The sequence below is a fragment of the Vipera berus genome (genome assembly GCF_964194415.1).
Source record: "Vipera berus genome assembly, chromosome: 4".
Taxonomy (NCBI): Eukaryota; Metazoa; Chordata; class Lepidosauria; order Squamata; family Viperidae; genus Vipera; species Vipera berus.
This window is the reverse complement of record NC_138206.1, coordinates 24,059,197-24,087,133: the sequence shown is the minus strand read 5'-3', so window position 1 is coordinate 24,087,133 and position 27,937 is coordinate 24,059,197. Positions and strand designations below refer to the sequence as shown.

Below are 27,937 nucleotides of genomic sequence, written 5' to 3'. Positions count from 1 at the left end.
ATCATAAACAACCATATGCTAACAACCGTAAACTCTAAAATCTATCACTCTCTAGCTCATATAGGATAACTACAAACACTATTAATATAAAATATATAAAAAAAGAGAAAAAAAAAGAGAAAAGAAGGGAAGACTTATTCAAATGCTACATGAAACTTTTTAGTCCCATATTTGTTCCGGATATACTCAATCCATTTTCTCCACTCCATAATATAACGTTCTTGCGAATGATCTTTCAAATAGGCCGATATCTTTGCCATCTCTGCCAGGTCAGAAACCTTTAAAGTCCATTCTCCTATAGTCGGCAGTTCCTCCTTCTTCCAATACTGACCTATTAAGAGTCTTGCTGCCGTAATTAAATTCAACATCAACTTAGTGTCCACAACTGTAGCATCTGTAATTATTCCCAACAAAAAAAGTTGCGGACAAAACTTTATCCTCTGTTTAAAAATCTTCTGCATGCTCCACCAGACTTTTATCCAAAAAGCCTTAACCTTTTTACAAGTCCACCATATGTGAAAATATGTTGCGTCTTCGTCCCCGCACCTCCAACATTTAGGCTGATAATTCGGATACATACTTGCAAGCTTTTTAGGATCTAGATGCCATCTATAAAACATTTTGTAAAAATTCTCTCTTAGATTTTGAGCTTGTGTAAATTTTACGTTCCTCACCCAAATCCTTTCCCATGTATCCATTGTAACTACTTCTTGAATATTTTGGGCCCATTTAATCATACAATCTTTAACAAGCTCTGTTTCTGAGTCAATTTCTATCAGTGCAAGATATATCCGTTTGATATGTGCGGGACCCTGATTTCTAATTTGTTTTATCAAATTTTCATCAGTCATTGTAAAACCAATTTTCTGGTCTTCTTTCCACCTGGCCCGTAGCTGAGTATATTGAAACCAATTTTGAACAACCTTCTCTTCTCGCAAGAGGCTATATGATTTCAAACTCCAGACATTTCTTTCCAAGCTCAGAATCTCCTTGTACGTAGTCACATCATGTTTGAAACCAGCATGTATATTTTCTATTGCGTGTTTTGGAATTGCCCACAGTGGTATTTTACAATCTAGCTTATGTCTATACTTCTTCCAAACTCTCAACAATGCCTGTCTTAGAATATGCACTCTAAACACATTGTCTACCTTCTTGTCATACAACAAATATGCATGCCAGCCAAACAACAAATCGTGGCCCTCAAGATTTAATAATCTCTCTTGTGTCAAATTAATCCAATCACTTATTCCTACTAATGCAGCAGCTTCATAATATAGTTTAAGATTGGGCATTTTAAGACCACCTCTCTCACGAGTATCCTGCATAATCTTAAGTTTAACTCGTGGCCTTTTCCCTGCCCAAACAAATTTATTGATACCTCGCTGCCATTCCTCCAAATTAGAATCTTTCTTAAGAATCGGTATCATTTGAAATAAAAATAGAAATTTAGGCAGGACGTTCATTTTCACTGCTGCGATCCGTCCCAACAAAGACAATTGCAATTTTTCCCAACTCTCCAATTCTTTTTGAATTTTCCCCCACAGTTTTTCATAATTATTTTTATATAACTTTGTATTAGAGGGTGACAAAAGCATCCCCAAATATTTTACCCTTTTAACAATCTCAAATCCAGTTAATCCTTCTAAGAGAGCCTTTTGCGAAACTGTCATATTTTTAGCCAGAATTTTGGTTTTCTGTATATTAACTTTAAATCCAGAAACCTTCCCATATTGTGTTATTATCTCCATCAGGTCCACAACAGAGTTCTCTGGCTGGGTCACTGTAACAACCAGATCATCTGCGAATGCTCTCAATCTATAATCCTGATCTCTAATTTGTATACCCTTAATTTTTTCCGAATTCCGTATTTTAACCAATAATATCTCTAATGTTAATACAAATAACAAGGGCGATAACGGACACCCTTGCCTTGTGCCCTTCTCAATATTACATGCTTCTGTCAGACTATTATTAACTATAATTCGGGCAGCTTGTTTTTGATATAATGCCCTAATCGGTTGTAAAAAATTTTCCCCAAAATCCATTTTGTCTAAAACTCTCATCAAAAACTGCCAATTCAATTGATCAAAAGCTTTTTCAGCATCTAGAAAGATTAGCGCCGCAGGGATCTGGTTGTTCCTTTCCAAAAACTCTAACACATCAACTATATGCCTCACATTATTTTTCATTTGCCTACCACTAATAAACCCCGTTTGGTCCCCATGAATCACCTGTTGCAGAACCCTCATCAGTCTATTAGCCAACACCTTAGCAAATATCTTATAATCTGTATTTAAAAGCGATATCGGTCTATAATTTTTAACTTGAGTAGCATCTTGGTCTTCCTTCGGAATCAAGGAAATAAAAGCTGTTCTCCAAGACGGTGGCACCTTTCCCCCCCTCTGGATTGTCTGGAACAGTTCCTTTAACGGTTTCATCATCTCTAATTGTAAATTTTTATAATAAGCCGCAGACAAACCATCCGTACCTGGTGCTTTATCCATCTTCAATTCCTTAATTGCTGTAAAAATTTCTTCTTCTGTAATTAATTGATTAATCCCCTCTTTTTGTACTTGCGTAAGAACCGGGATGCTAGCATTCTCCAAATATATATCAATGTCTTTTTCATTAATCTTCTCCTTAGCATATAATTTAGAATAAAAATCCACAAAAGCATCCTTAATAAGGTCCTGTTGAAACACAACCCTTCCTTTATGCTCAATTTTGTCTATATTAGAAGCCCTTTGCTTTTTCCTCAATCTATAAGCTAACCATCTACCTGGTTTGTTGGCGTTGCAAAAGGTATTATGCCTGGCAAACCGCAAATTGGTTGCCACTTGGTCAGCCATTAATTTATCAAATTGTCCTCTTAACAGTTTAATAGCCTCCTTAATCTTCACATCCTCTGAATTCAAAATCAAAGCCTTTTCTTTTTCCTTTATTTCATTCTCCAGTTCTTTCCTCCTAGCTTCCACAGCACGTCTATGTTTATTATTCATATATATCAACACCCCTCTCATATAGGCCTTACTGGCATCCCAAACCATGTCCATAGAGGTGCCCTTATTCATATTAATTTCAAAAAAATCCTTCATCCGCTGTTTGCATTCTTCCACATTTCTCTGATTTCTAAACAAATTCTCATTTACGCGCCACGAGCGCCTATCTCTATTCTCCTTATCAATCTCTAGCCAAACTGGGCTGTGATCAGAAATAGTTCTTGCACAAATCTTCACCTTCTTAGTCCTTAAAAAAAATCATTAGTCAACAAAATAAAATCAATCCTAGAAAAAGATTGATGTCTGTCAGAAAAAAAAGTATAGTCCTTTTCCTGAAAATGTCTCTCGCGCCAAATATCTCGCAGTTCCAAGTCATCCTTCATTTCAAAAAAGGATTTAGGCAGTCTAGCATGACTTGGGACGCGCTTAAAAGCTCCAGCCTTGTCCATCTGTACATCCAAAACACCATTCCAATCCCCCATAAAAATAAAAGATTTATAATCCAACTGGGTAAGCTTTGTATGAAGTAAACTAAAAAAGTCAGCTTGTTGTTGATTAGGAGCATATAATCCAACTAAAAGCGTCTTTTTACCTTCTAGCAGCAGCTCTATCATAACGTATCTTCCATGCTTATCTGCTTCAATTAAGTCTGCTGTTAAAGCACTTTTAACATAAACAACCACTCCATTTTTCTTATTCATTGCAGAAGCAGCAAATTGCGTACCCAGCCTTGAGTTCGATAAATACTTTTGATCCACAACCCTAATATGCGTTTCTTGCAAACATATAACATCTATCTTGAATTGTTTTAAATATTGAAAAACTTTCTTCCTCTTCTGTGGTGAATTTAGTCCATTAACGTTCCAAGTTAAAAATTTAGTTGCCATGCATATCATCCCAAAGCTCTTGGAGCACTGCTTTGATAGGACTATCTTCTTTAGGCCGTGCTCCTCCCACTGCTTGGCTGTAAGTACGTTGTGGAAGTTCCATAGACTTCTGCTGATCTTGTTCTTTTGTTTTTTTTGATCGTTTTAGAGCAGCACGCGTCACCCTCTGCTCTCTAGGATCATCCAAAGAAGTTGTAGCTTGATCTCCTCCAGCACCGTTCTCCTCTGTCTGTCCATCTTCAGCCTTTTGATTTTCTCCTTCTCCAGATCCCTTTGCAGCTTCCAGAAGTGATAATGAGGTTGCTTTTAAAACATTATTGTAAAAATCACGCGCCTGCATCACAGTAACCAGACGGTACCTTTTACCTTCATGCATCACCATCAACCCAACTGGAATCTCCCATCTGAACCTTATATCTCGTTGCTTGAGCTCTTGCACAAGAAATGTAAAATCCTTCCTCCTCCTTAAAATCTTTGGAGGGATTTCTTTTAGAACCAAAACTTCTTGATCAGCAATCACCACTTTAGAATCATAGGCAGCTTGTATAACTTCATCTCTAATTTCCCTCTTTGCAAAATAAACCACCACATCTCTAGGCAGCTTTCTCTGTCTAGCAATCCATGAATTCACACGAAACACTTTATCCATGCCTCCCTTTATTTCAGATGCTGGCTGATTCAATACCACTTCCAGAGCCTCAGAAATCAGCTGCTTTAAATCTTCCTTAATATTCTCTTTTAAGCCTCTGATTCTAACAGCAAACTGCATCTGGTAATATTGAGCAAGACTCAATTCTCTGTCCATTTTGTCTCTTAAATCTTCATTCTCCAATACTTTTGCTTCTAATATGACATTCTTTTGAGTCAAATCTTCCACTTTTTCATCCAGATCTTCCACACATTCAGCCACTTTATGCACTGAAGACAAAATGTCTACCTTCATCACACTGAACTTCTGTTCCATCCTCTCTTCCATTCTCTCCTCCAATTTCTCCAATTTCTCCTCCATCTGTGCAAATTTATCACCCATTGATTCCAAAATTACCTGGGCATGTTTTTCAAGAGCATCTTGTAAATGCTTCGGTGTCAATACATCAGGAGGATGCAACGCCTGCAATGATGATTGTTGCACCGGAGAAGTTCCACCACTCCGAAGAGTTTTTGGGGGAGGTTTAGCCGCCATCTTTTACTTTCACTTGTGACGCACTTTCACTTTAAGTTTAAAAAGTCCATCAAGCTCGAGAGTAAAATATAATAATCCTCTTCACCTTTTCCTCTTGTACCGCTCTGCCTGCTCCTTTTATTCCATAGTCCTTCCTTCAGGCAGGGGTGGTCGCAAACGCCTGGCTCTGCTCCAAGAAATCCGGAGCAGAGACACTGACCAGCTGGGAGCAACCCAGGCTACGGGGGAGTTCAATCCTTCAGCCGCCCAAGCTACAAGCTCAGGCGGCCCCGGAGAACTCGACCCCTACCTGGGGCCTCACCCCCTCCTCTTCTCCCGAGGAGGGGGCTTCAAATTCACCCGAACAGCTGATCGGCGCTGTTTCGGGTGAAAATTACTCAGCTGAGCTGCGGGCAGCCCAGGAAGGCTGTCTCCGGCGCCGCGCAGCCACCGGAAGTCCCCCAACTTGACCAAGTTTCTTATGATTGGGAGGCTATTTTTAGATTTCTTTCAAGACAAGGAGAAAAATCATTTTTTTTGACTTTGGGATTTGAGGATTAGATTGGATTGGAGAAATATTCCAGCTTTTTAAATATAAGGTTATATACATTCGACAATTTATTATATGTTAAATTAAAATTGAACATGTGAATATTGGTATTTTAGAACGTTACTTATTACTAATATTTTAAGATATTTTAAAGATAGGTGTTATTTGTTTAAACTTAGAGATGGTTTTTATTTTTATTACGGTATCTCTGGACTAAAAGAAAGTCAGAGGTCATTTTTGGTATAAAATTGTTTGATGTATATTTTTGTCACTTTTAATTTATTTTAGTTATTCCCTTTTCTTTTTTACAATATTTGACTCTGAAATTCAATAAAGAGGTGGGTTTTTTTTTAAAAAAAAGGAGGGTGGTGATTGATTGCACTATTATATTTTTCATTTTTCATTTTTTCTACACCTTCCTTGCAAACCCTCCTGAGTGACCCCCATACTCTCCAATCTTTCTACAAATGTAGACCCAAAGAATGGGGTGTCATTGCCATGACTGAGAACCTATGTGAGGAGGTTTCTTTTTTGAAATGATTAGAGGGAATATGAGTTTATTCCCAAATTCCCAATAAGTTTCTTTGGGCTCTTAAGGATCCATCTGACCAAGAGTACCTTTTCCAATCCTGTCAACATTTTAACTGATTTAATATTACAAATTGTCAATTGCAGTTTAAAACTCTCTGAAACTCTTTTATTTCCCCATCTTTAGAAATACATTATATAGAAAACACTGCAAGAAAAAAAACCAGCTTAGTTTTATTCATCCATTAATTCATCTTAAACAGCTGCCTATCTCACTAAGATGACGCCAAGAATGGCCTTTAAGAATAACTGATGCATCCTAGATGATGGTTTCACATGTTGTATGACATAGGACTTGTAGTCTTTGCTTGAATGGAAACTAAAGGGGAATCATTTAACATAAATTTAGTTCAAAGGCTTAACTACTCTTCAAGTATTACCAGATCCATCACTTACATTTGTATCAATGCAATCAGATGACTGTGATCTTTGTTTAAACAATTTATAAAACTACTGATCTCATTGTGGCAGGTACTTTTCCTTTGGATGAAGGGATCAATTTAAGGAGGGGGAAAAAGCATGGTTTAAAAGAAAAAAAAAGGTTTCCTTGGATACTGATATGCCAATCAGAGCTTATTGTCAAGAAGACAGCTGCAATCTTATTTATAGATTCCAGTTGCAAAGAAAAAAAGCTGTGATCTCTTCCCATCACTCTGTCAAACTCTAGTGTGCAAATGATAGTTGACAACTGCACCAAAAGCAGCTTGGATAAAAGCAGAGATCCCACGAGCAAAAACTTCAAAGCAAGACTATTGAGTAGTTCTGGAGAATTTCAAATTTCTCCCTCCCTGTTCAAGGCTAGCTGCAGATTACTGAAGAACGCTTTAATAACATTGAAAGGAGAAAATGATAGGAAGCATTATGATAAAAATGAATTAAAAGTTCACAGTGTCGTTTTTTTTTAAAAAAAAAAACTCACCTGGCACACTTCAAACATCATCAGATCCAGCAGTATAACCAGATCCCTGCAATCTGATGACTATGATACAATTGTTTAAACAATTTGTATGACTTCCCCTCTTGCTTCTGCTGATTTTTTTCCCTTGGGTGAAGAATTTAATAAATGTAAGAAGAGAAATAAACAATGGAATAATTTCTTTAAAAAACAGGGTTTTATTTAAATATGCATATATTAGATAATAAATCTTAATACACCCTGTAACCCTGTTCTGACAATAAACTCAACTGAGTTCAGAGAAGAATTGCTATGTGAGCACTCTAACCCAGTTAATACTCTAACCCAAGATGTGTTCATTTTAGAGCTAAAGAGACACAGATTAATTGTCCCTTCCCAGATCTAAAGTAAAGTTTTGGAGAAGTGCAACAAATATGGAGCTTTCCTAAGAACAATGGTAGTCCTTTTTTTCCTTCCATAGCAAGTTGAAAAATGGCAGAAGAGGGATGGGGCTTATAAAGTCCCCTCTCATCTACATGGTGTGATAGTCCATGTAGAAGCATAGAACTGGACAACCCAAAAGGATATATCAGAAAAATGGATAGACAAGAGATGAGACAATGGGAGTAATAGTTGCTGTCAGGGATTTTTTCCCCAGGATAGAATAAATTACATATATAATTTTAAAAAGAAGATAATAAAACTAATATAAAGCAAGAAAGAAAAAGAGAAAGCTAAATGTACAAGAATTGTGCATAATTCTATCACACTTAATCATACAATGTTCAAAACTGTAAACCATTTTTGTTTTTTTTAAATCTTTCTAATAGCTGTAAATAAGAAAAGTACTGGTAAATTATGCTCCTCTGCCACCAGTTCTTCTCTTGATTTTATTTTGTATTCCTTTTGACAAAATTCTAGGACTTTATGATAAATTAGCATTTCTCAACTATAAAATGCTTCTTGTGCTTGTTCTTCTGAGAGCTACAAAGGCTTTTTATTTTTAAGGCTCTAGGTTTTCAAGCATAACCTAATTCTGTATCTATTTCAAATTCTCAATATAACACTTCTAACATGATTTTAAATTCCACATTAACCTTGGCTTTGTTTGTACCACAGATACCGATGCTACCCAAATTTCAGGTCACGTTCTTCTAACTCCAAAAGCTTCTCAACAAAACCCACTCTTTCATTCAAACTAAACAGCAAGCTGCAAAATACAAAATTCCACTCTAGTAAACCTAATCTCCCTCTTTCCTTTACATCTTTAACACCTTATACATTGGTTTATTAATTTAGATTTCCTTTTGCCACTGTTTAAATGTGCATCATTTGCCAGCACACGTATTGACTGAAACAAAACAAACAAAAAAAAAAAACCCAAAGGTTTTATGCCTGTGGAGATTGTCAGTCATCCAGGTGATAGTTGTCCCAATGGTGATTTTTCAGGAGGCAACTGGACTTTCCTGTTTTTCTTTGAAGGCTTTTTATTTTTAAGGCTCTAGGTCAGGGGTCTTCAAACTTGGCCCTTTTATGACTTGTGGACTTCAACTCTGGGAGTTGAAGTCCACAAGTCATAAAAGGGCCAAGTTTGAAGACCCCTGACCTAGAGCCTTAAAAATAAAAAGCCTTTGTAGCTCTCAGAAGAACAAGAACAAGCAAGCACAAGAAGCATTTTATAGTTGAGAAATGCTATTTTATCATAAAGTCCTAGAATTTTGTCGAAAGGAATACAAAATAAAATCAAGAGAAGAACTGGTGGCAGAGGAGCATAATTTACCAGTACTTTTCTTATTTACCGCTATTAGAAAGATTTAAAAAAAAACCAAAAATGGTTTACAGTTTTGAACATTGTATGATTAAGTGTGATAGAATTATGCACAATTCTTGTACATTTAGCTTTCTCTTTTTCTTTCTTGCTTTATATTAGTTTTATTATCTTCTTTTTAAAATTATATATGTAATTTATTCTATCCTGAAAAAAAAATCCCTGACAGCAACTATTACTCCCATTGTCTCATCTCTTGTCTATCCATTTTTCTGATATATCCTTTTGGGTTGTCCAGTTCTATGCTTCTACATGGACTATCACACCTTGTAGATGAGAGGGGACTTTATAAGCCCCATCCCTCTTCTGCCATTTTTCAACTTGCTATGGAAGGAAAAAAAGGACTACCATTGTTCTTAGGAAAGCTCCATATTTGTTCTCAAGAAGAATATAAATCCTTCCATTTACCACCATCCAGTCAGAGCTGACGAAGCTTTTCAGATGAGGAGCAAAACGTCTTCAAAGAAAAACAAGAAAGTCCAGTTTCATGGGTCTGTTTTTTCCCCTTTCTTGAAGATGGAAGCCACATCAACCCTTTTCCAATCCTCAGATACTTCCCCGGTGCACCAGGATTTATGAAAGATGTGGTGCAATGGTTCTGAGATAACATCTGCCAGCTCCTTCAGAACTCCGGGATGTAATTTGTCAGGCCCAAGGTCGGATAGGTGTTCTCTTAACATTTTCTTGCTTATTTTAATTTTTGTTTCTAATTTGTCTTTTGCAGTAGGTTTTTTTTGGTATATTGGGCTATAGTTTCTTTTTGTGTAAAGACTGATGCAAAGTATGAGTTAAGCAGCTCTACTTTCTCCCTGTTGCCCGTTATTTCCTTGCCATCTTCTCTCTTTAGTGGACCTACAGTTTCCTTGACTTTTTTCTTGTTAATATGTTGGAAGAAACTTTTTTTAATTATCCATGATTTCTGCCTCAAGTCTTTGTTCGTTCTGAGCCTTTGCTTTCCTGACTTCATCTTTGTATCTTCTGGCTGTCTGCTGATAATATTTATTTATTTATTTATTTTATTAAATTTATATACCGCCCTTCTCCCGAAGGACTCAGGGCGGTGAACAGGGCATATATAAATAGAAAATACAAAAATTAAAAGAGAATTAAACAATTGCCCAGATAAAAGCAGTAGCAGTATAAAAACCCATTAAAAACCCTGACGCCCCCCATCATGCCAGGCCAGCTTGTTCAAATAAATGGGTCTTCAGACCGCGCCGGAAGGAGCGGAGGTCCGGTGCCGTCCGGAGCTCAACCGGCAGTTGGTTCCATAAAGCCGGAGCGCCCACAGAGAAGGCCCTCCCCCTGGGGGCCACCAGCCGACATTCTCTGACCGGAGGCACCCTGAGGAGGCCCTCTCTGTGGGAACGCACAGGGCAGAGGGAAGTTGACGCCAGCAGCAGGCCTTCGTTATGTGCCTCTTTCCATGTTTTGTATTTGTCCTTTTTGTCTTTCAGTTTGTCAGAGATCTTTGTGTAGCCGTGATAGTTTCTTCTTGAATTTCTTGTTTTTCTTTTTCAGTGGTATTGTGCTTCTTAGGTTGTTTTCCTCTTTAGCATTTTCATCCGTGGGATCTTTCCTAGGTTCTCTCTGAGTATGTTAAAATCAGCTCTTTCGAAGTTCAAGACACTGGTTGGATTGTTTTCTGTTGCTAGTGTTTGCGTTATATTAAATTCCAGTATGACGTGGTCACTTTCTTCTCTATTAGTTAGAATTAAGTCCAGTATGGCTTTACGTCTAGTTCCCTCCTCTACCTTTTGGATGACAAAGTTGCCGGCTAGGTTGGTTAGGAATCTGTTTGATCTCCTTCTCGTTGCAGAGTTTCTCTCCCAATTGATATCTGGATGGAAGCATCTTGGAACATAACTCATCTAAAATTCCCACATACTGCAAGGCTGGGAAACAGACTGTTTTGGAGACTCATATCCCAAATATGGTACTTAAGGATCCTTCTGCCATTTTCAAAGCCTAGTATACAAAGCTCCAATGATGGTCCTAAGGAGTGAAACTTACCAGTAACTTAAAAAAAAAATAATCCAGGTTGACTGAAAGGAATCTTTTAAGAACAGACTGATTGAGGGAAAAGATCACTGAAACCAAAGGTTAAAATGCTGATACCAAGTTCTAGCCTTCAGAGAGTAAAGTAAACTCATACCTAATAAAGTATAGCAGCTTGGCACTGTAGGGAGAGTCATAAAGAATTAAGGCCAAATAGCTACAAGGAAGTCAATGTTTCTAAAATCCCAGACTTGAATTGCTGAGTCATGATCTGAACTATCAAAACTTTATAAGATACAAGGGTAATATGAGCTCCTTTCAAGAGGAAAAATCTCAGGAAGAGCCATGCTGAGTGACGAGTATTAAAAAAAATGTTCTCTTCAAGATGATACCTTGGAATTCTTAAATTTGATGATCAAATGGTTCTACGCATGTACAACGTCTAGTTGTTTTTCACTTTCTCAGTTGTGAAACTTGTGTAACAAAAATACTTTCTTAACAGAACCAAATTATGTAATGTATTGGGATTTTACTTGAACTGTTTTCACGTGTCTTTTGAATGGTGCTTAAGGTTGCTCAATTGAGGTGTCTGTGTAACGGTCGCTGACTAGCCAGACATGCAGTCTCCAAGAAGATCATTGGATGATTTGGGGCGGGAATGGGTTCCTTTAAACCTATTGGCCGCCGCCTAGTGGCCAACTGTATAAGTAGCTGCGCAGAAGCCTCTGATTACTTCTGTTCCTGTTTGCCTCAATAAAGCAATGTTCCTGTTTCCAACATCTCGTCTCGCTTACTGCCTCCAAAGAACTCACTACACAACAAATTATATGATTGGTTTTGTAAATGTCAATGCTGACTAACATTGTAAATTATGGGTATTAAAACTTTACAATATCTAGACACAAATGTAATAGTTAACCAGTAAACAAAGAGACATGAGTCAAAGAAAAGAGAACATCTGTTAGTTGTTAAGTAATTGTGTGGCAGTTGGCCTGAGCCCTTATGGTCAAAGATTAGATGTCTCCTCTTCTAAAAATCTCCAGGTTTTTAGCTTACCTTCTTGTGTTGGAAAGCTGACTACTGCTTGTCTTCAGTGGGATGGGTGGCCCCTTTCTCTGTGCTTCTTCAGAGCTTGATGTTCTCTCCTCTGTTTAATGTCTACATGAAGCTATTGGGTGAGGTCATTGATCGGTATGAGACATGTTCTACATCTCCATCAGGGTCAACCAGGTGACAAAGTGGTGGCTCTGCCAGTGTCTGGAGGCTATGGACGTTTGGATGGGAAGGAAGAGGCTTAACCCTTAAATCTGACAGGACTCAATGGCTTTGAATTTTAGGGTCCCCTGCATCCAGTATTTTTCTATCTTTCATTATGCATGGGGCTTGCACTAAGCCATACAGAACTGGTTCACAGTCTTGGGGGGGGGCTTGTTGGACTTATAGCTCCTGTTCAAAGAGCAGTAACAGTTGCAGCTACTGCACAACATTGTTTTGTGTGCCAGTTGCACTCTTTTATGGACTAGGAGGCACTGTTCACAATCACCCATACCTTAGTTCAGCTCCTACAAAGATTATTGCAACATGCTCTACATGCTCTTAAGACCATCCAGAAGCTATGAGAAGTCCAGAATCAGCGAGTGATGTATGAACACAGCTCAGTAGGCCCGTGTTACGTCTGCTCTGTGAGCTGCACTGGCTCTAGTGTGCTTCTAAACTGAATTTGCGATGCTGACTGTTATCTAGAAGGCCCTTCATGGCATGGGCTGAGTTATTTACAAGAACATCTCTCCCCAGTTTTTTTCTACCTGTTTGGTTCTTCCAGAAGGGGCACACTCTGGTCCCCTCAGTTACAGTAAAGATTATAATCTAATGGGATCTAGAAAATTGTTTATTTCTGTTGCAGTGCCTGCCCTCTGGAACACCATATCCCAGAGATTAGATTGTAAAAGGTCAGCAGGATCAGAGCCAAAGTGCTGAAATCAGGGGCGTGCTCCATGGCTTGAGGTCAGAAATTAAATGACCCATATTATTCTTACTGTTTAATGTTTTTAGTTTGTTTTTGACAAACCTTGTTTTTTATGCTTTTACTGATGTACATGTTGTTGTCGTTAGCTGCAAAGTCGTGTCCAACCCATCGTGACCCTATGGACAACGTTCCTCCAGGCCTTCCTGTCCTCTACCATCTTCTGAAGCCCATTTAAGCTCACGCCTACTGCTTCAGTGACTCCATCCAGCCACCTCAATATCTGTCGTCCCCTTCTTCTCTTGCCCTCAACCTTTCCCAGTATTAGGCTCTTCTCCAGTGAGTCCTTCCTTCTCATTAGGTGGCCAAAGTATTTGAGTTTCAGCTTCAGGATCTGGCCTTCTAAAGAGCAGTCAGGGTTGATCTCCTCTAGGACTGACCGGTTTGATCGCCTTGCAGTCCAAGGGACTCGCAGGAGTCTTCTCCAGCGCCACAGTTCAAAGGCCTCAATTCTTTGGCGCTCAGCCTTTTTTATAGTCCAACTTTCACTGCCATACATTGCAACTGGGAAGACCATAGCCTTGACTATATGCACTTTTGTTGACAGGGTGATATCTCTGCTTTTTAGTGTGCTGTCTAGATTTGCCATATACATACTGATACACATACACATGCACAAACACACATGTATGGCTAGCTGTGCAGAATCACATTTGTAAAATCAGCAATCATATAAATCGATTGAATAAATATATTTATCCAGTGTCCTCTTTGCTAATACTGACATGTGGGACAGAAAGAGATCCCACAGGCATTTTGGATTACTGACAAATAGCAAAAAAAATCTTTTAAATCAATTCTATAGTGACACTTTTAAGCCTTACATCTCTGAAGTAAGTGAATAGGGAAAATAGCCCGCCCTCCCTTGGAAAGAAATCAATCTTAGAAGCAATAAATTTTATTTAACAAGAAAGAAAAGAAAAAGGATAGCGGTCAGTTTCATCTCTATTTATTTTCAGGAAGTCCCTCAATGCCTGGCTTTGTCATTGGGCCTGGGGTCTCAGGGGGACTGGTGGCTCCCTTGCTAATCTAATCTCTTGTGCACTGCATTTTTTTAAAACTACTTAAAAGTCGGGCTTTTTATTTTGTCTTTGTTGTATGCCTCCCACTGTCACTTCTTGTAAGATGTGTGATTATATAAATTTGATTTATAAAATAAATATCCAGTGGCAAAGGAGCAGAAAATGTAGTGCTGATAAAATCATAGAGCAATTAAAAAAGGTATCCTATGCAAAACTAAACTGTAAAAGACAACAGCAATGTTGGCTGACAGAAGATATTGTCAATCTGTTCCTAATTTATAGGAACTTTCTAAGTTGCACCCAGACAATCTACTGAGCATTTAGATAACATAAATATGAGAAAAATAACCTCCAAAGATCATAAAACTAGTTTCAACATCATTCCATTTGTTGTAATATATTTTGTTCACTTGAAAAAACCAAGAACATTCAGAGAGGTATCTTGTTTTGTAAAATGTGCACAAAAATGATTGACTGAACTTTGTACAGTTTTAAAAAGCTCAGTTTGTAATTCTATATTCTGTGCCCTGGGTATTAACTGAAATGAACTCGGTGTCTTGTCTGAGTAAAAGTATTTATTCTGTTCTCTTGAATTACAAACTGTTCTGGTTGTTTTCTAAGCTAGTTTTCACACAGATCCTTTTATACAATTCATTTTTCTATTAAAAAAGCATTCCTAATTGTAAACTAAAGTGTTAAAAATATACAATTCATTTTTCTATTAAAAAACATTCCTAATTGTAAACTAAAGTGTTAAAAATATAAGAGCTCTGCTTCCCTGAAGTTTAAAGATGAAGCAATTCCCCTTCCCCCACTTCTGACAGGAAAACACCATTATTTTACCTATTAAAATTATTCCCAGTGCCAGATTAGTTTCATTAACCTGGATCTACCTTTTAATAGATAACACTATTGCTGTTGCTGCTAGATTTATATCCCACCTTTCCTCTAAACAAAACAGGAAACATGGGTGCTTTCTTCCAAGTACTTCCCACAATAATAATGTTTATCTCACTTCTATTCATCTATCTCAAGGGGGGCGGGGGCGAGGGAAAGCATACGTAATACGGGTAGTCCTCAACTTATGAACACAACTGAGCCCAAAATTTCTGTTGTTAAGTAAGACATTTAAGTGAGTTTTGTCCCATTTTATGATCTTTCTTACCACTGTTAAGTGAATCATTGCAATTGATAAGTTAGTAACCGAGTTGTTAAGTGAATCTGGCTTCCCCATTGCCTTTGCTTGTCAGAAGGTTGCAAAAGGTGATTACATGACTTTGGGACACAGCAACGGTCATAAATATGAACCAGTTGCCAAGCATCTGAACTTTGATCATGTGATCATGGGGATGCTGCAAAGGTTGTAACTGTGAAAAAATAATCAGAAGTCATATTTTTTTCAGTGCTGCTGTAACTTTGAATGATCACTAAACGAATTGTTGTAAGTCAAGGAATACCTGTACTCCTTTCTCCTCTTTTCCCCACAATAACCCTGTGAAGTAGGTGGGGATGAGAGAGGTGATTAGCCCTAAAGTCACCCAGCTGACTTCCATGCCTAAGGGAAGCCTAAAACACCTGATACCAACAATGTGAAATCTCTGGCACAGAACTCCCAAAATCACATAATTAACACCTACAGTTTAAGAGGATTTTGAACCTCGGCCTACATTAAGTTTAACATCTTAAGGCTCCCATAATTTTGGCGCCATGTTTGATATAATAAACTAAGAGGCTTTTAATCGTCAATATAATTACCGCTTGACATTTAACTTTCACATTGTCTGCCATTTGTTATTAGTTCTGTTTTTACATTTGTCTATTAATAGTAATTCTAAAACAGCTTAGAGGCCATTTTCAATCTGGTGGTTCTTGAACTGCTTCACTCCCATTAATTACTATATATAAGATACTTCATTCCCAAGTTTCTTAATCATACAATTCTTGACTTATTCAAATTCTGGACTATATTTTGCTAACAATTTATAAACAAGCCCCAACAGAGGATTCTGAAGTTTTGTGCTGTAGGCCTTTCAAATTTGGTCAGCAGAACTTTGATCAATTAATCTACTAAGCCAGCTGCAAACCTTTTTTAACAAAAAAATAGCAAGAGGCAGACATATTGTATTTTGGTTATTTCTTAAGGACTTTTATGTGGGATCAACAGCAGAAAATGATCTGGTGCAGAAGCTATCGCTGGATTCCTAAGTGAAGAAATCACCATTAAAGGAAAGTTGTCTTCAGTCATCATGTTTAAGCATAAAGTAATCTGCTCTTGATAGGTGATGTGCCAACCCACTGACTAGCAAAGAGAAAAGGCTGCAAAACAATTTAGCAATGCAAAGAGGGGCTAGAAATGAGCTAGAAGGGGGCCTGTAATTCATGTAACCAATCAGAGCTCATAAGTTACATTTCCGTGTTTTGCTACTTTTGGAGACTATATATGTACTTGCTTTTCCATGACAAGGTGTTCAGACGTTGCCTTTGCTTTTTGCTCTGAACCTTTTGCGCAAAATAAACCAAACTTCTTTTGATTCCGAGGTCTGAGTCTCTTGATTCTGCAACAGCCCTAAGTCCTTCGGGAGATAGGGTGGCATATAAGTCCCCCCCAAAATAAAAATAGATAGATAGATAGATAGATAGATAGATAGATAGATAGATAGATAGATAGATAGATAGATAGATAGATAGATAGATAGATAGATAGATAATAAAACACAACGTTTGGGTTTTCCCACCACACAATCTCAGCATACAGGATTTATTGCCGTTGAAGGCATCAATCATCCTGAGCCCCAAATCGGTGACAACTCTACCATTTGATACGACTGGTGGGAAATAAATGCATCAATAAATAAAATCTTAGGGCAAGGTGTGAACTTAACCTCTACATGCCAGACGGAAATTTGACCCCAGCAACTTTCCATGCAAAGCTGCACTCGTCTGCAGCAGCCCGCCCCCCAACGACTTGCTGGACTACAAATCACCCCTACCCAGGATCGCCGCTTGGGATGCGGATTGGGGAAGGCTGCGTTAGGACACTCTCTCTCTCACTCTCTCTCAACCTTTTTCCCCACCGGGAACAGAGCGGCGTCCGAGATAACAGCAGCCGCAGCAACACGAGAAGCCGCAACACGCGCCACGCGTCACGCGCAGAAGAAAGGTCAGTCGCTCGGCCCGGGGAGAAGCCCCGCCTACAGGTGGAGTGATATCCGAATGGAGCAATCGCTGTGCTTCTCTCCCTCCAGCTCCCCTAGTGGTGACCCAATGAACTAGCCTTAGAGGAAGAAGCCGAGTAGGAACCTGTCGTTCGCCGGGTACGATAGCATTCTTTCGCAGCGGAGGTGCATCGTCTATCGCGACCTCTCGGACTCCTTTAAACTGCAGGAAAGCGCCCAAGCGCTTGGAATCGCCTTTTCGGAGGTGAGCGGCGGGGTTTGGAAAGGAGGACCGACGGATAGTAGTGCGGATTTGCTTGCTGGCTGTGCTTGTGCTAAGTTCTGACCGTGTCTACAAGATAAGGGTTTATTGCCAAAGTATGCATGTTAAAAACACTGGAAAATGTTTTTTATGTGCGCCCCGGGAAAATGCATGAAACAAAGTTAGCTACGTTTTCCCTTCCGTTTTTTTCCCCATTTTAAGTCATCACGGCTGCGCTTATACATGGATTTGGGTTTTAATTTAAAATTCCGAAGTATTTTAAAATTGTGGATTTGTTCTCGTGTGTATGCATTTATATGCGCGGGTGGGGAGGTGTCTAGCTTTCCCAGACCCGATCCATTGAGACTACAACAGCCGTGATCCCTAACCAGATCAGCTGTTGGAGGGGATGCAGATTGGGAATTTAATAAATGGGAACTGAATAATAAATACATTGCGTTAGACCGCTAGGTCTAAAGCAGGAAAGTTTCGTGATCTGACAACCAAAATCGCTGGCGTTTGCAAGGGATTTTTGTAACGATTATTTTTTGTAACGATTATTTCAGGCCCAGAGGTAGTTTAAGGCCCTCCTTTCAGAGACTGACTCGTTTTATGTCTCTTGAAATTGTTATGGAAGAGCCGTGGATCTTGTAAAGAATTATGTAAAGATGCCCAACTTCATAGCACTTTCAGTTTTACAGTACTGTATATATATTGTACATGTATGTACATGTTTGTTGAGAAAAAAACCTGCTTGGACAAACCTATAAAGCAACAAGACTTTTATACTTTTTGGAATAAATGTTTTGGAAGAAACTGCTTTCTATAGAATTTGTGTTCAAAACATCTTGACATGTGATTGATCACTAAGAAACCAATGTTTACCTTGTCTTGTGCAATATATCGATTGTTACGTCTGCTCCTAAAAACTACAGCTATGGTGGACAAAGTCAGATTTGTGCTTATTATTTTAAAATAGTTTAGGTTGCTCATTAATATAATTCCTATGGAACATAGAAAGTAATACAATATTAAATATCAAATGCAGGCTTAAGGAAAGAAAATATTCAGTAGACATCAAAAACATGGCACAGAGAGATCTTCAAATATAGTAGAATTTTGTAAGTTTGTTAAGTTCTCTAAATCTATTAATTGGAGACAAGCACTCAAAAGTATATTTAGAATTTAAAAATTCTAAAAAATTACATGCTTTCGAACTGCTAGGTTGGCAGAAGCTGGGATGAGTAACAGGCGCTCTGCTACGTGGCACTCGGGATTCGACCCACCAAACTGCCAACCTTCTGATCGACAAGCTCAGCGCCCTAACCCACTGAGCCACTGCGTCCCTAATATAAGTTACTGCTGCTTTTATTACATTTTGGGAATCCTTGCCTATCTACTATACATTACTCCAAATCCTTGCCATATTTCCTATTTTGCCTAACAAGGTGTTGTGGTTTGGGCTCCAAAGTTTCATTGTGGTGAATATGCCTCTGAAGAAAAATATCCACTAAAAATTGTGGATGTTTCATATCCACAACCTTCACATTATTGGAAAGCTCCCTTAATTCACATTGATTTTTGAATTTCTCACAAACATTTCGTGACATTGTCAGTATGAGAATCATGTCAGTCATCAGAGCTATTCTAGGAAGTTTTCATCTTCAGAATATTACACCATTAAAACCAGAAAGTCCTGTATGCTGAGATGTGGACTTAATTCACTAATGTATTTTAATGATTGGTACACTGCTTGATTTACCAGACTTTTGGATTACAATATTATAACAAACTGAGAACCTACCAGAATAACATTGCTACTGCAATATCCATATACGTAATTGTCAGCCCTTAAAATTTGCCTCTCCACAGATCTGCCTCTCTACCATTCTTCTTAAGGGTGTAGGAGGCAAGATGAGTTTGCACTTATTAATTTGCTGTTTGTGCAAAACTGAAAATGGAACTGAAAACCACCAGTATTTTTATCTCTGCTGTATGCCAGACTCAAAATACTACACTTTATAAACCCAAAAATGATTGTGTTAATTTGATTGTAAACCATATTTTAGATTTTAACAAGGAGCACTGTGTTTTTGTTATGAAAACATACCAGTTACAATTGCTCTGTGCAATCACAAACTGAACCAACTTTGTCTTAAAGTTTGTAAGAGAGTTTGTCAATAGAAGATCATGTTTGTGCATCATATTCCTTAGTTTATCAAACAAAATCTGCATATTTATTTTGCAAGATGGGAACAATAGAGAATTGTTTTTAGTATTCTGTAATCCTTACTGGTGGCTCAGTGGGTTAGGACGCTGAGCTTGTCGATCAGAAGGTCGGCAGTTTGGCGGGTCGAATCCCGAGTGCCACGTAACAGAGTGAGTGCCCGTTACTCGTCCCAGCTTCTGCCAACCTAGCAGTTCGAAAGCACGTAAAAATGCAAGTAGAAAAATAGGGACCACTACGGTGGGAAGGTAACAGCGTTCCGTGCGCCTTTGGCGTCTAGTCATGCCGGCCACATGACCATGGAGATGTCCTCGGACAAGCGCTGGCAACAAACTCTTCTGCAGAGAGTGTCCAGAAGATGCCTAAGACAAGACTGTGGAAGATGTTCAGTGGACTACATTGAATAATTTCATTGCTTTGCTTACAATAAAGAGCTGTTTATTATTTTCCTTTTCCTTTGAGTCTCATTATAGCTAACCAGCTTCTAATGGCAGAAAAAGAAACTGAAAAGCTGAAAATGAAAATACTTCAGTAAAATGTAAAATTAGCTTGAAGTACAGCATGCTAAATGTTTCAGAAATGTATTTGGTAGAATACATTATGTATAACGTAACAGGTAAGCCAGGTGAAATACAGCATACCCAGAACATTAAATAATTGAACCATTTGAACCATTCATCATGGTCTCCCAGTGGACCACATCCCTTTGAATTAAGGAACACAAAATAGAATCACCTCCCACCTTTTCCATCATTTGGTTAGGGAATTGTAAGGCAGGCATGAATTCCTTTCCACTGAAAAAGGCTAACATATTGGTTTTTTTCCTGAATTATAATTAAAGCAAACTTCAAGGATGAAGAAAACCTTGTTACTAGAGCCTGTCATTTCCTTATATATTTTTGCCTATTCTGTGACGTCTCCTCTAAAGCAGCAATATATATACAAGAGGATCTGGGAAGAAACGACCAACTCTTCCTTCATAGTTCAAGATAATATTTCTCATTGTGAACTGAATCAAAGCAACCCAACCTATGGGAAGCAAAAGGTAAGATCGGATTATGCACTGGGTGTGCTCCAGACAAAGCTAAGCAGAGTTAATGATACGTAATAGCAAATCATGTTGAATTCAACATGTTCAGAGAGACATTTCACCTGGCAAAACATCTCTTCACCTAGCTGCAATTACTTTAGATGGGAAGTCCCCAGCAAATCGGAGGGCTGTAGAGTAGTCCAAAATAAAAGCAAAAGCTCTATCTTCCTGGATGCAGACAATGCCACACAGATTCAATTCACTAAGAAAGTGTCTTAATCAGCTTTGCAAAATAAAATACAGAAATTATTTTTGAGCAAAGAAAAATGCACAACCCTATCCTTAAAATTAACTATATTTAATTCAGACAAATGTGTCCTTTTTCATCGCTCAACTAGCCTCCATTCAGAATTCTCAAGAACATTTCAGGGTTTTAGATAAATTGGGGGTAAATACTTTTACACCTTTTTTCAGTACTTCAGAAGCCTACTGCCATACTGCTGCCAAACAAACTATAGAAATATGTCCAGGGAGGCCCCTGAAGTCAAACTGGCTCAAGGAATCTTTACAACATGGCTTCCAAACTCAGTACACTATTGCCTCACATGTCCACGTTTCAGCTGTCAGGATTTCTAACCATGCTTCCAGGAAACAGTTGCTGCATCAGTCTATTAAAGGATACCGGATTGGTGAAGGTTGATATGCAGATATAAAAACTTCATTGGATGTAGTCCCAGGCAAAGTTACTAGTGCATAATTTCCATAACTGTTTCAAGCCACATTGATTTTCCTTTAAATGGCATGATAAATTAAGCTAGCTCAGTTTTATATTACCTGAGTTTCTAGAGATTGTTTGTCTAATGCACACACAATCAGTGATGATCGTATCCAGAGAAAGGATGGAGGCCATACCGAAGTGATTAAATATATGAATCAAAAATAATATAAAAATAACAGTGAAATCTTTGTTCTTGCTATTATATTTTCATCCTTCTCCAAGTTCTCCGATCATCATTTTTGTGGCCTTGTTCATTTTTTTCTTATTTGGCTTATGCTTTTTAGCTGTAGTTTGCATTGCCAGCACAACTGTAGCTCCAGGGCTGGATTTTGCATCCAGAAGGTCCAAACTACGGTCCCTGATATCAGCATGACGCATCCAGCCTGTGGGCTGGCAGTTTGACACCCCTGCTCTAGATGGGGAAAGACTAGATTTTAAACTCTGGGAAATCTCTTATACTCAGTTCAGGCTGTTTTGGGCTATAGCAATCCCTTGGTATAAGAGAATTTTTTGTATTTAATTTGAATTTGGAACAATGTGCTGGCATTAAAGAAACATATATTCCAATTACATTGGCTGTTTTGTTCAAATTGCTTGAGGCATAGTGAACACTAAAAACTCTCACATCACCTTAAAGGAAAATGGAATATTTCAGGGATTTCACAGTATTTCAACTGGATAAAGTTGATAATAAAATATAACATACTTGATTCAAACCTATTCACCTGCTAAGAAAATTGAACACTAATCACTTGGACACTTTGGATAATATCACAAATAGTGTCTGTTGCATTTCAAAGTGTGCTGATTCCATAGTTTGTTTTACGCTACATATAAACTACTTACATATCCAGGATAGATGTATTAGACAGCAATTTACTGTCAGCTAATATTTCATACACTGGATAATAAGATGGAGCCTAGCATGTAACAAGATTAGCCTAATAAATCTATTATACCATTACAAGGCTCTTTTTAATGTGTTGGCTATTTAGCTATCACAGCAATGGCTTTAGAATATGTCATAGTATCTTTGATTGCTGGTCTCTATATACAAAGCTTTGTAGTAAGCCATAATTACTATTTATAGATGAGACCAGATGTTGAATTATAATGCATGCATTGACTGATTTTTCTCTCTTCTTATATTATTTCCTTCTTTCAGGAAGTCCAAGAAAAAACCTCCCTCTTTGCTATGAAAACAGACTTATGTGGGGCAGTTTTCAGCGTTTTGGTGGCCTTTGTCCTGGTAGCGAATGGAGATCGATATGGACGCAAAATATCATTGGTTCTTCCCCTGATGGGGAGTCTTACCAGCAGCATCTTCCTATTTGTTATGTCAGACTTGTGTTTGCCCCTGTACCTTTTCTTTGTTTTCTCCTTGGTTGGTGGACTGTTTGGAGACTTGGCTACTTTTCTTGGAGGAGCCTTTTCCTTTATAGTTGATTGCTGTGAGACTCAGAAACAAAAGACCATCCGAATAGCCGTGGTTGACTTAATCTATGGATTCACATCTGGATTGGGAGGATTGTTCTCAGGATACATTCTAAAAGAAATAGACTTTATGTGGACATTTGCCATGATTTCTCTATTTCACGTGGTCAACATTTTTTATGTCATATTTTGCTTGGATGAAACCGTGAAAGTCTCTGCATTCCAGACACAATCTTGGCGGGAAGGTCTTAAAGACACTCTTTCTGGAGTATATATGCTCTTTAAATCCTCATCCTGTAAGAAGCGAATTTTAATGATCTTGCTGCTTTGCACATTCATGACTTATCTTTTCACAATGTTTGGAGGGCTTAGTCTCTATGTGTTATATGAGCTGAATGCCCCTCTCTGTTGGAATGCCGTTTATATAGGATACGGCTCAGCTATGTCCACCTCAGTCTCTGTGACTGGATTCCTAGGGATTGTTTTTCTTTCTCAGTATCTGAAAGATAGCTACCTTGTTTTTATTGGAATCTTCTCTTATATGGGAGGAAGTATCATGGCCGCCTTTGCCAACACTACGTTGTTGATGATGTTGGGTAAGTTTCACTTGGTTAAATTCAAAGATGATGGTAAAAAAAATTGATAATGTAGATGAGCGTTTTTCAGTCTTGGCAATTTTAAGATATGTGGATCTCAATTCCTAGATTTCTCCAAGTTGGGTAATTCTGTGAGCTGATGTCAACATATTTCAGAGGTGCCCAGATTGAGAAATATTGATGTAGGTGATTAGAACATTGGTGGTGCTTATTATTTTCTACATTACTTGTGGCACTGGTCCAAGACTCAGGTCTTTCTTATGATCAACTGCCCAGGTTTTTAACTGGAAATGGCAGGGCATTTAACCAGGACATTCTCTACACAAGGTTCAAGCTCTACAGTCCAACTGTGTAGTATGCAAGTGAATGAAGATTGTAATATTTTAAAAATGTGCTTCAAATTCCAATTTCCATCCTGTTAGGACAGTGGTTCCCATCCATTCTGGCTTGGTGAACTAGCAGGGATGGAAGGGGATGGTTCTGTGTGAGTGGCAGGCATGTGTGAATGCTTGCGCCTGCTGCTCATGCAAGTGGAGCTGCGGTGCGCTTGCCTACTACTTGCATGGCCCAGTTCCGAATGGGCTGGGGGCCAGTAGTGGGTAGCGGCTCGGGTTGGGGATCCCTGTTTTAGGATCTGTAAGGCAACACAAGCGCTGGCTCTTCGGCTTTGAAACGGAGATGAGCACCGGCCCCTAGAGTTGGAAACGACTAGCACGCATGTGCAGGGGAACCTTTACCTTTACCTTTAAGGCAACATAATAGCATCGTAAAATATAAGCTACAATAAAACAACAGCAAACAGCAAAACTACCAGAGGCAACAATTAATATAAATTATACCAAAAGACCTTCTTGAAATAGCAGTACTATAACTCACTCCCTGAAAGCTAGCAGTAAAAATAAAATGTAGCTAATTGCCACATTTTTTGTGGAAAATAGAGCTGAATCTTCCACTTCCTGTCCCCAATCTAATTTGCATAACCAGAAGAAGTCCATAACAGATACTTGGCTATGTTATGTCTACTATTTTCTTCTCTTTCAGTCATTTTCTATAACTAGATAGATTTCATTCTGTTAGTTTATCAGCTCAGGAAATGTGATAACTTTCCATTTCCTGTGTCTACTGTCCCCACAATGCTTTTGAGTAAGATAACATTTTAATTAATTTAATAATATATTTTATAACTTTTGTCCATTTTCTACCATGCTGTATTCTACCTACACCGTGACTGGCATTATATGCCTCTGGGGAAACAACACCTGGCAGATTTCTATCGCATTTAAAATCTGAATGTTCCTTCCTTTATATTGCTGTCATGAATAGTACCTTGCGACTTCAGGTTCATCCATATACCACAGTTGAAAATGTGCACACAAAGTAATATCCAATTATCTTCTGAAAGAGAAATACATTAAATATTTTGGCTACTACTTTGATTACTCATACAAAATTCCTAAGTGGACAAACATATTGCTTATGATACATGTATTCCTCAACTTAGTGGCTGTTAGTGACCGTTCAAAGTTAGATTGGCACTGAAAAAAATGGTTTATGATGGGTTTTCACACTTATGACTGTTGCAGCATCCCCATGATCACGTGATCAGAATTCGGGCACTTGGCAACTGGCATGTGTTTATGACAATTGCAGGGTCCTGGGGTCACGTGATCACCATTTGTAACCACCTCAACTGGCTTCTGACAAGCTAAGTCAGTGGTGGCGAACCTATGACACGCGTGCCAAAGGCGGCACTCAGAGCCCTCTTTGTGGGCACATGCGCTATGCCCCAGAGATGGCAGCCGTCCCTCTTCAACCAGCCGCTCCAGGTCCCACGTGGCCGGATGCATCCCAGCACGGCTGGTTTCCCTCCACCCCTGTCCCATCCCTCCTGGCCTCGCATGTTCTCCTTTTCCCAGGCATGACCCACTCCATCACCTCCTCAGCTGTCAGCCAGCTGTCCAGCTCAAAGGCGGCTTCTCTGAACTGCTGGCAGCGGGTTGTGGAGCCCCAGAGTGCACCAGTCGAGGAGCCGGCAGGCTGTGGCTGCTGACGGACACCGTTGGCCCCCATGTGCTCGCTGGCCTCTGCGTGCAGGGGCCGATGGTGTCAGGCAGCAGCTACCCTGGCCCCTGCCTCACCTTGCCATGCGGCAATTGCACCTCCACCTTGCCTCGCTTCACCCTGCAGAACGAGCCTCCTGCCCACCACCCCACCTGCCAGAGACCCCCTGGATCTCCCCCAACCCTGCCCAGCCCCCACAGGCATCCCTCCTCATGAGCAACATTGAGGTGACCACACCCACTTTGGCCACACCCACTCAGTCTGCCAAGACCACCACAGCCACGCCCACCCAGTGGGCCACGTCTCACCTGGCACCCGGCGATAAATAAGTGGGTTTTGGGTTGCAGTTTGGGCACTCTGTCTCTAAAAGGTTCGCCATCACTGAGCTAAGTCAATGGGGGAAGCCAGATTCACTTAACAACTGCATGAATCACATAACTGCAGCGATTCTCTTAACAACTGTGGCAAAAAGGTCCAAAACGGGGCACAACTTATTTAACAAATGTCTTGCTTAGCAAGAGAAATTTGTGGTCATAGGTTAAGGAATAGCTGTAGTGAAAATGAACTTGGTGGAGGGCACCTTTTCCCTGCTTTAAATCCATGAGGATTTCTGAAAAATGGCACCATGCTTGTTACCCTGATAATTATTTGCTGTTATTTGCCACAGTTAAAGCCTGTTGATTAGCTATTTGGGGTCATTACATTAAAGACTGTTGATTTTTGTGACTCCTGTTTTGCAGTGAGAGTACCATCGATGCTCCTTTTTATACCCATTCCAGTTATTCGATCCATGTTGTCGAAAATAGTTCTTCCTAGTGAACAAGGTGAGTTGGTGCTGCTAAAGAATTAATTGTAGATGTCGAAGGAATCCAAAGAAGTTTCTTGGATCTGTCAGCTTGTTTTTTCTCCCTGAAGCAACAGCTCTATATTGTATTGTTATCTTAATTCGTTCCAGCACCAACAACCCCATTTCCATTTGGTGAACATAAGTCCCATTCGGCCACTGGATACTCAGATTCATGGCATTGAGTATCCTCATCAGCTTTGGTGCCCATCTTTGAAATGTTGTGGTGATTCTTAGGAAAATGAAGTATCCTGCATATTGGACTTTCATCAACTAATCAATCAACCAATCAATCTTTATTCAATCATAGACCAGCACTCTTTTTTATTAAACTTGTGAGGGTAATGTAGAAAGTAGGAAAAGTTATCTGCCAAGGTGTAACGGTTGACCTGGGAGGGTAATAATTGTCTGGGTGGGTAAAATCAGTTTCCATCTTATAAATAATAAGTCGCCTAGCATAAGCTGCAACTCTAATTTGCTCAAAAACTAATTGGTTTATTGGTTGGATTTCTATTCTGTTTTTTTTCAAGATGTACATTGTGTATCCCCTTTCCATTTTCCTTTTACTGCCATCTTATGAGATAAACAATCTGAGATATAGGGTCCGGGCCAGTAAAATCCCGACTAGGCATTTGAACCTAGTCTGAAACACTAATCACTACAGCAGCAGGATAAGGAAGCGTAATGCACTCTGCCTCAGAATTTGTGTGAGCAGAATTAAATACGGGGTCGAGAAGGGAAGGTTTATAGGGCAAAGTGGGCATCTTGAAGAAACTTAAACCATATTGCCCCTTTAAAAATCTGGATTTCCAATCCAAAATCAGAATGACTTATTTTTCCTGTAGGTGGAGATTAAGGGACAAAATGGAGTCCTTAACTCTTTCAAAGGGATTGATTTCTTTCCTTGACTGCCCCCTAGCTTATTTTACAGAACCTGTGTTATAAGGAAGGAGAGCCAGATATACCAGTTTATCTGGTCTGACTCTTGTGGTCTAATTTGTGTGGTTCGGACATTTGACTGACTGTCAGAGAAACGCCTTGGACAGTATGTGCAGGCAGCTAAATCAATCAGTCATGCCATTCTGTTGTCATCTTTCTGTTAGTGTAGTGTAGTTACAAACACCACACACACAAACACCACACAAACAAATGTCTGGAGCTCTGTAATCTCTTTTTTTCTTTTTTCCCCCTTTTTGACAGGAGCTTTATTTGCTTGCATTGCCTGCTTAGAGGTTGTGACTGGGACCGCTGCAATTGCCGTTTTTAATACCATCTATGCAAAGACTGTAGCATGGTTTCCTGGCTTCAGTTTTCTCTTTTCAGCTGGCTTCTGCATAATTCCATTGAGTTTAATGAGGTAAGCAGGGATCATGCATTTTGTAGTGTTGGAATCCGTTTTGCAATTTCCCAGAAATGTTATCTCCATACAAAAGGGATGTTAGTTTTTGATTCCAATCCTCATTCTTCATATAGAGTCATATTTTTCAGTTTATTATAGAAAGTGATAGAAAATGTATTGTCATTTTATTTTGATTTGATTTTGTTCATATTATCATTTTATCCTTGATTATTTTAATATTTTATGCCACCCAGAG

The 27,937-nt window shown here is 39.0% G+C and overlaps 1 protein-coding gene and 1 long non-coding RNA gene across 3 annotated transcripts in view; one reads left to right on the top strand and one right to left on the bottom strand.

The window, feature by feature from the left end:
- LOC308667522 overlaps window positions 1-17,098 on the bottom strand; it is a 46,501-nt gene extending 29,403 nt beyond the window's left edge. The window contains exon 1 of the long non-coding RNA XR_014026312.1: window positions 16,946-17,098. This is a non-coding gene — a long non-coding RNA (uncharacterized lncRNA). The remainder of the gene's footprint in view (window positions 1-16,945) is intronic.
- A 164-nt stretch (window positions 17,099-17,262) lies between these two features.
- Window positions 17,263-27,937, top strand: part of SLC46A3 (solute carrier family 46 member 3) — a 15,694-nt gene continuing 5,019 nt past the window's right edge. The window contains exons 1-5 of one of the 2 annotated variants that reach the window (XM_081326774.1): window positions 17,263-17,375; window positions 20,441-20,644; window positions 22,573-23,437; window positions 26,239-26,322; window positions 27,543-27,699. In XM_081326774.1, coding sequence (XP_081182900.1) covers window positions 20,453-20,644; window positions 22,573-23,437; window positions 26,239-26,322; window positions 27,543-27,699 — 1,298 coding nt within the window. In that variant the 5' untranslated portion in view covers window positions 17,263-17,375; window positions 20,441-20,452. Of the gene's footprint in view, window positions 17,376-20,440; window positions 20,645-21,237; window positions 21,325-22,572; window positions 23,438-26,238; window positions 26,323-27,542; window positions 27,700-27,937 lie in introns of those variants that run through there. The other variant, XM_081326775.1, reaches the window with a different exon arrangement.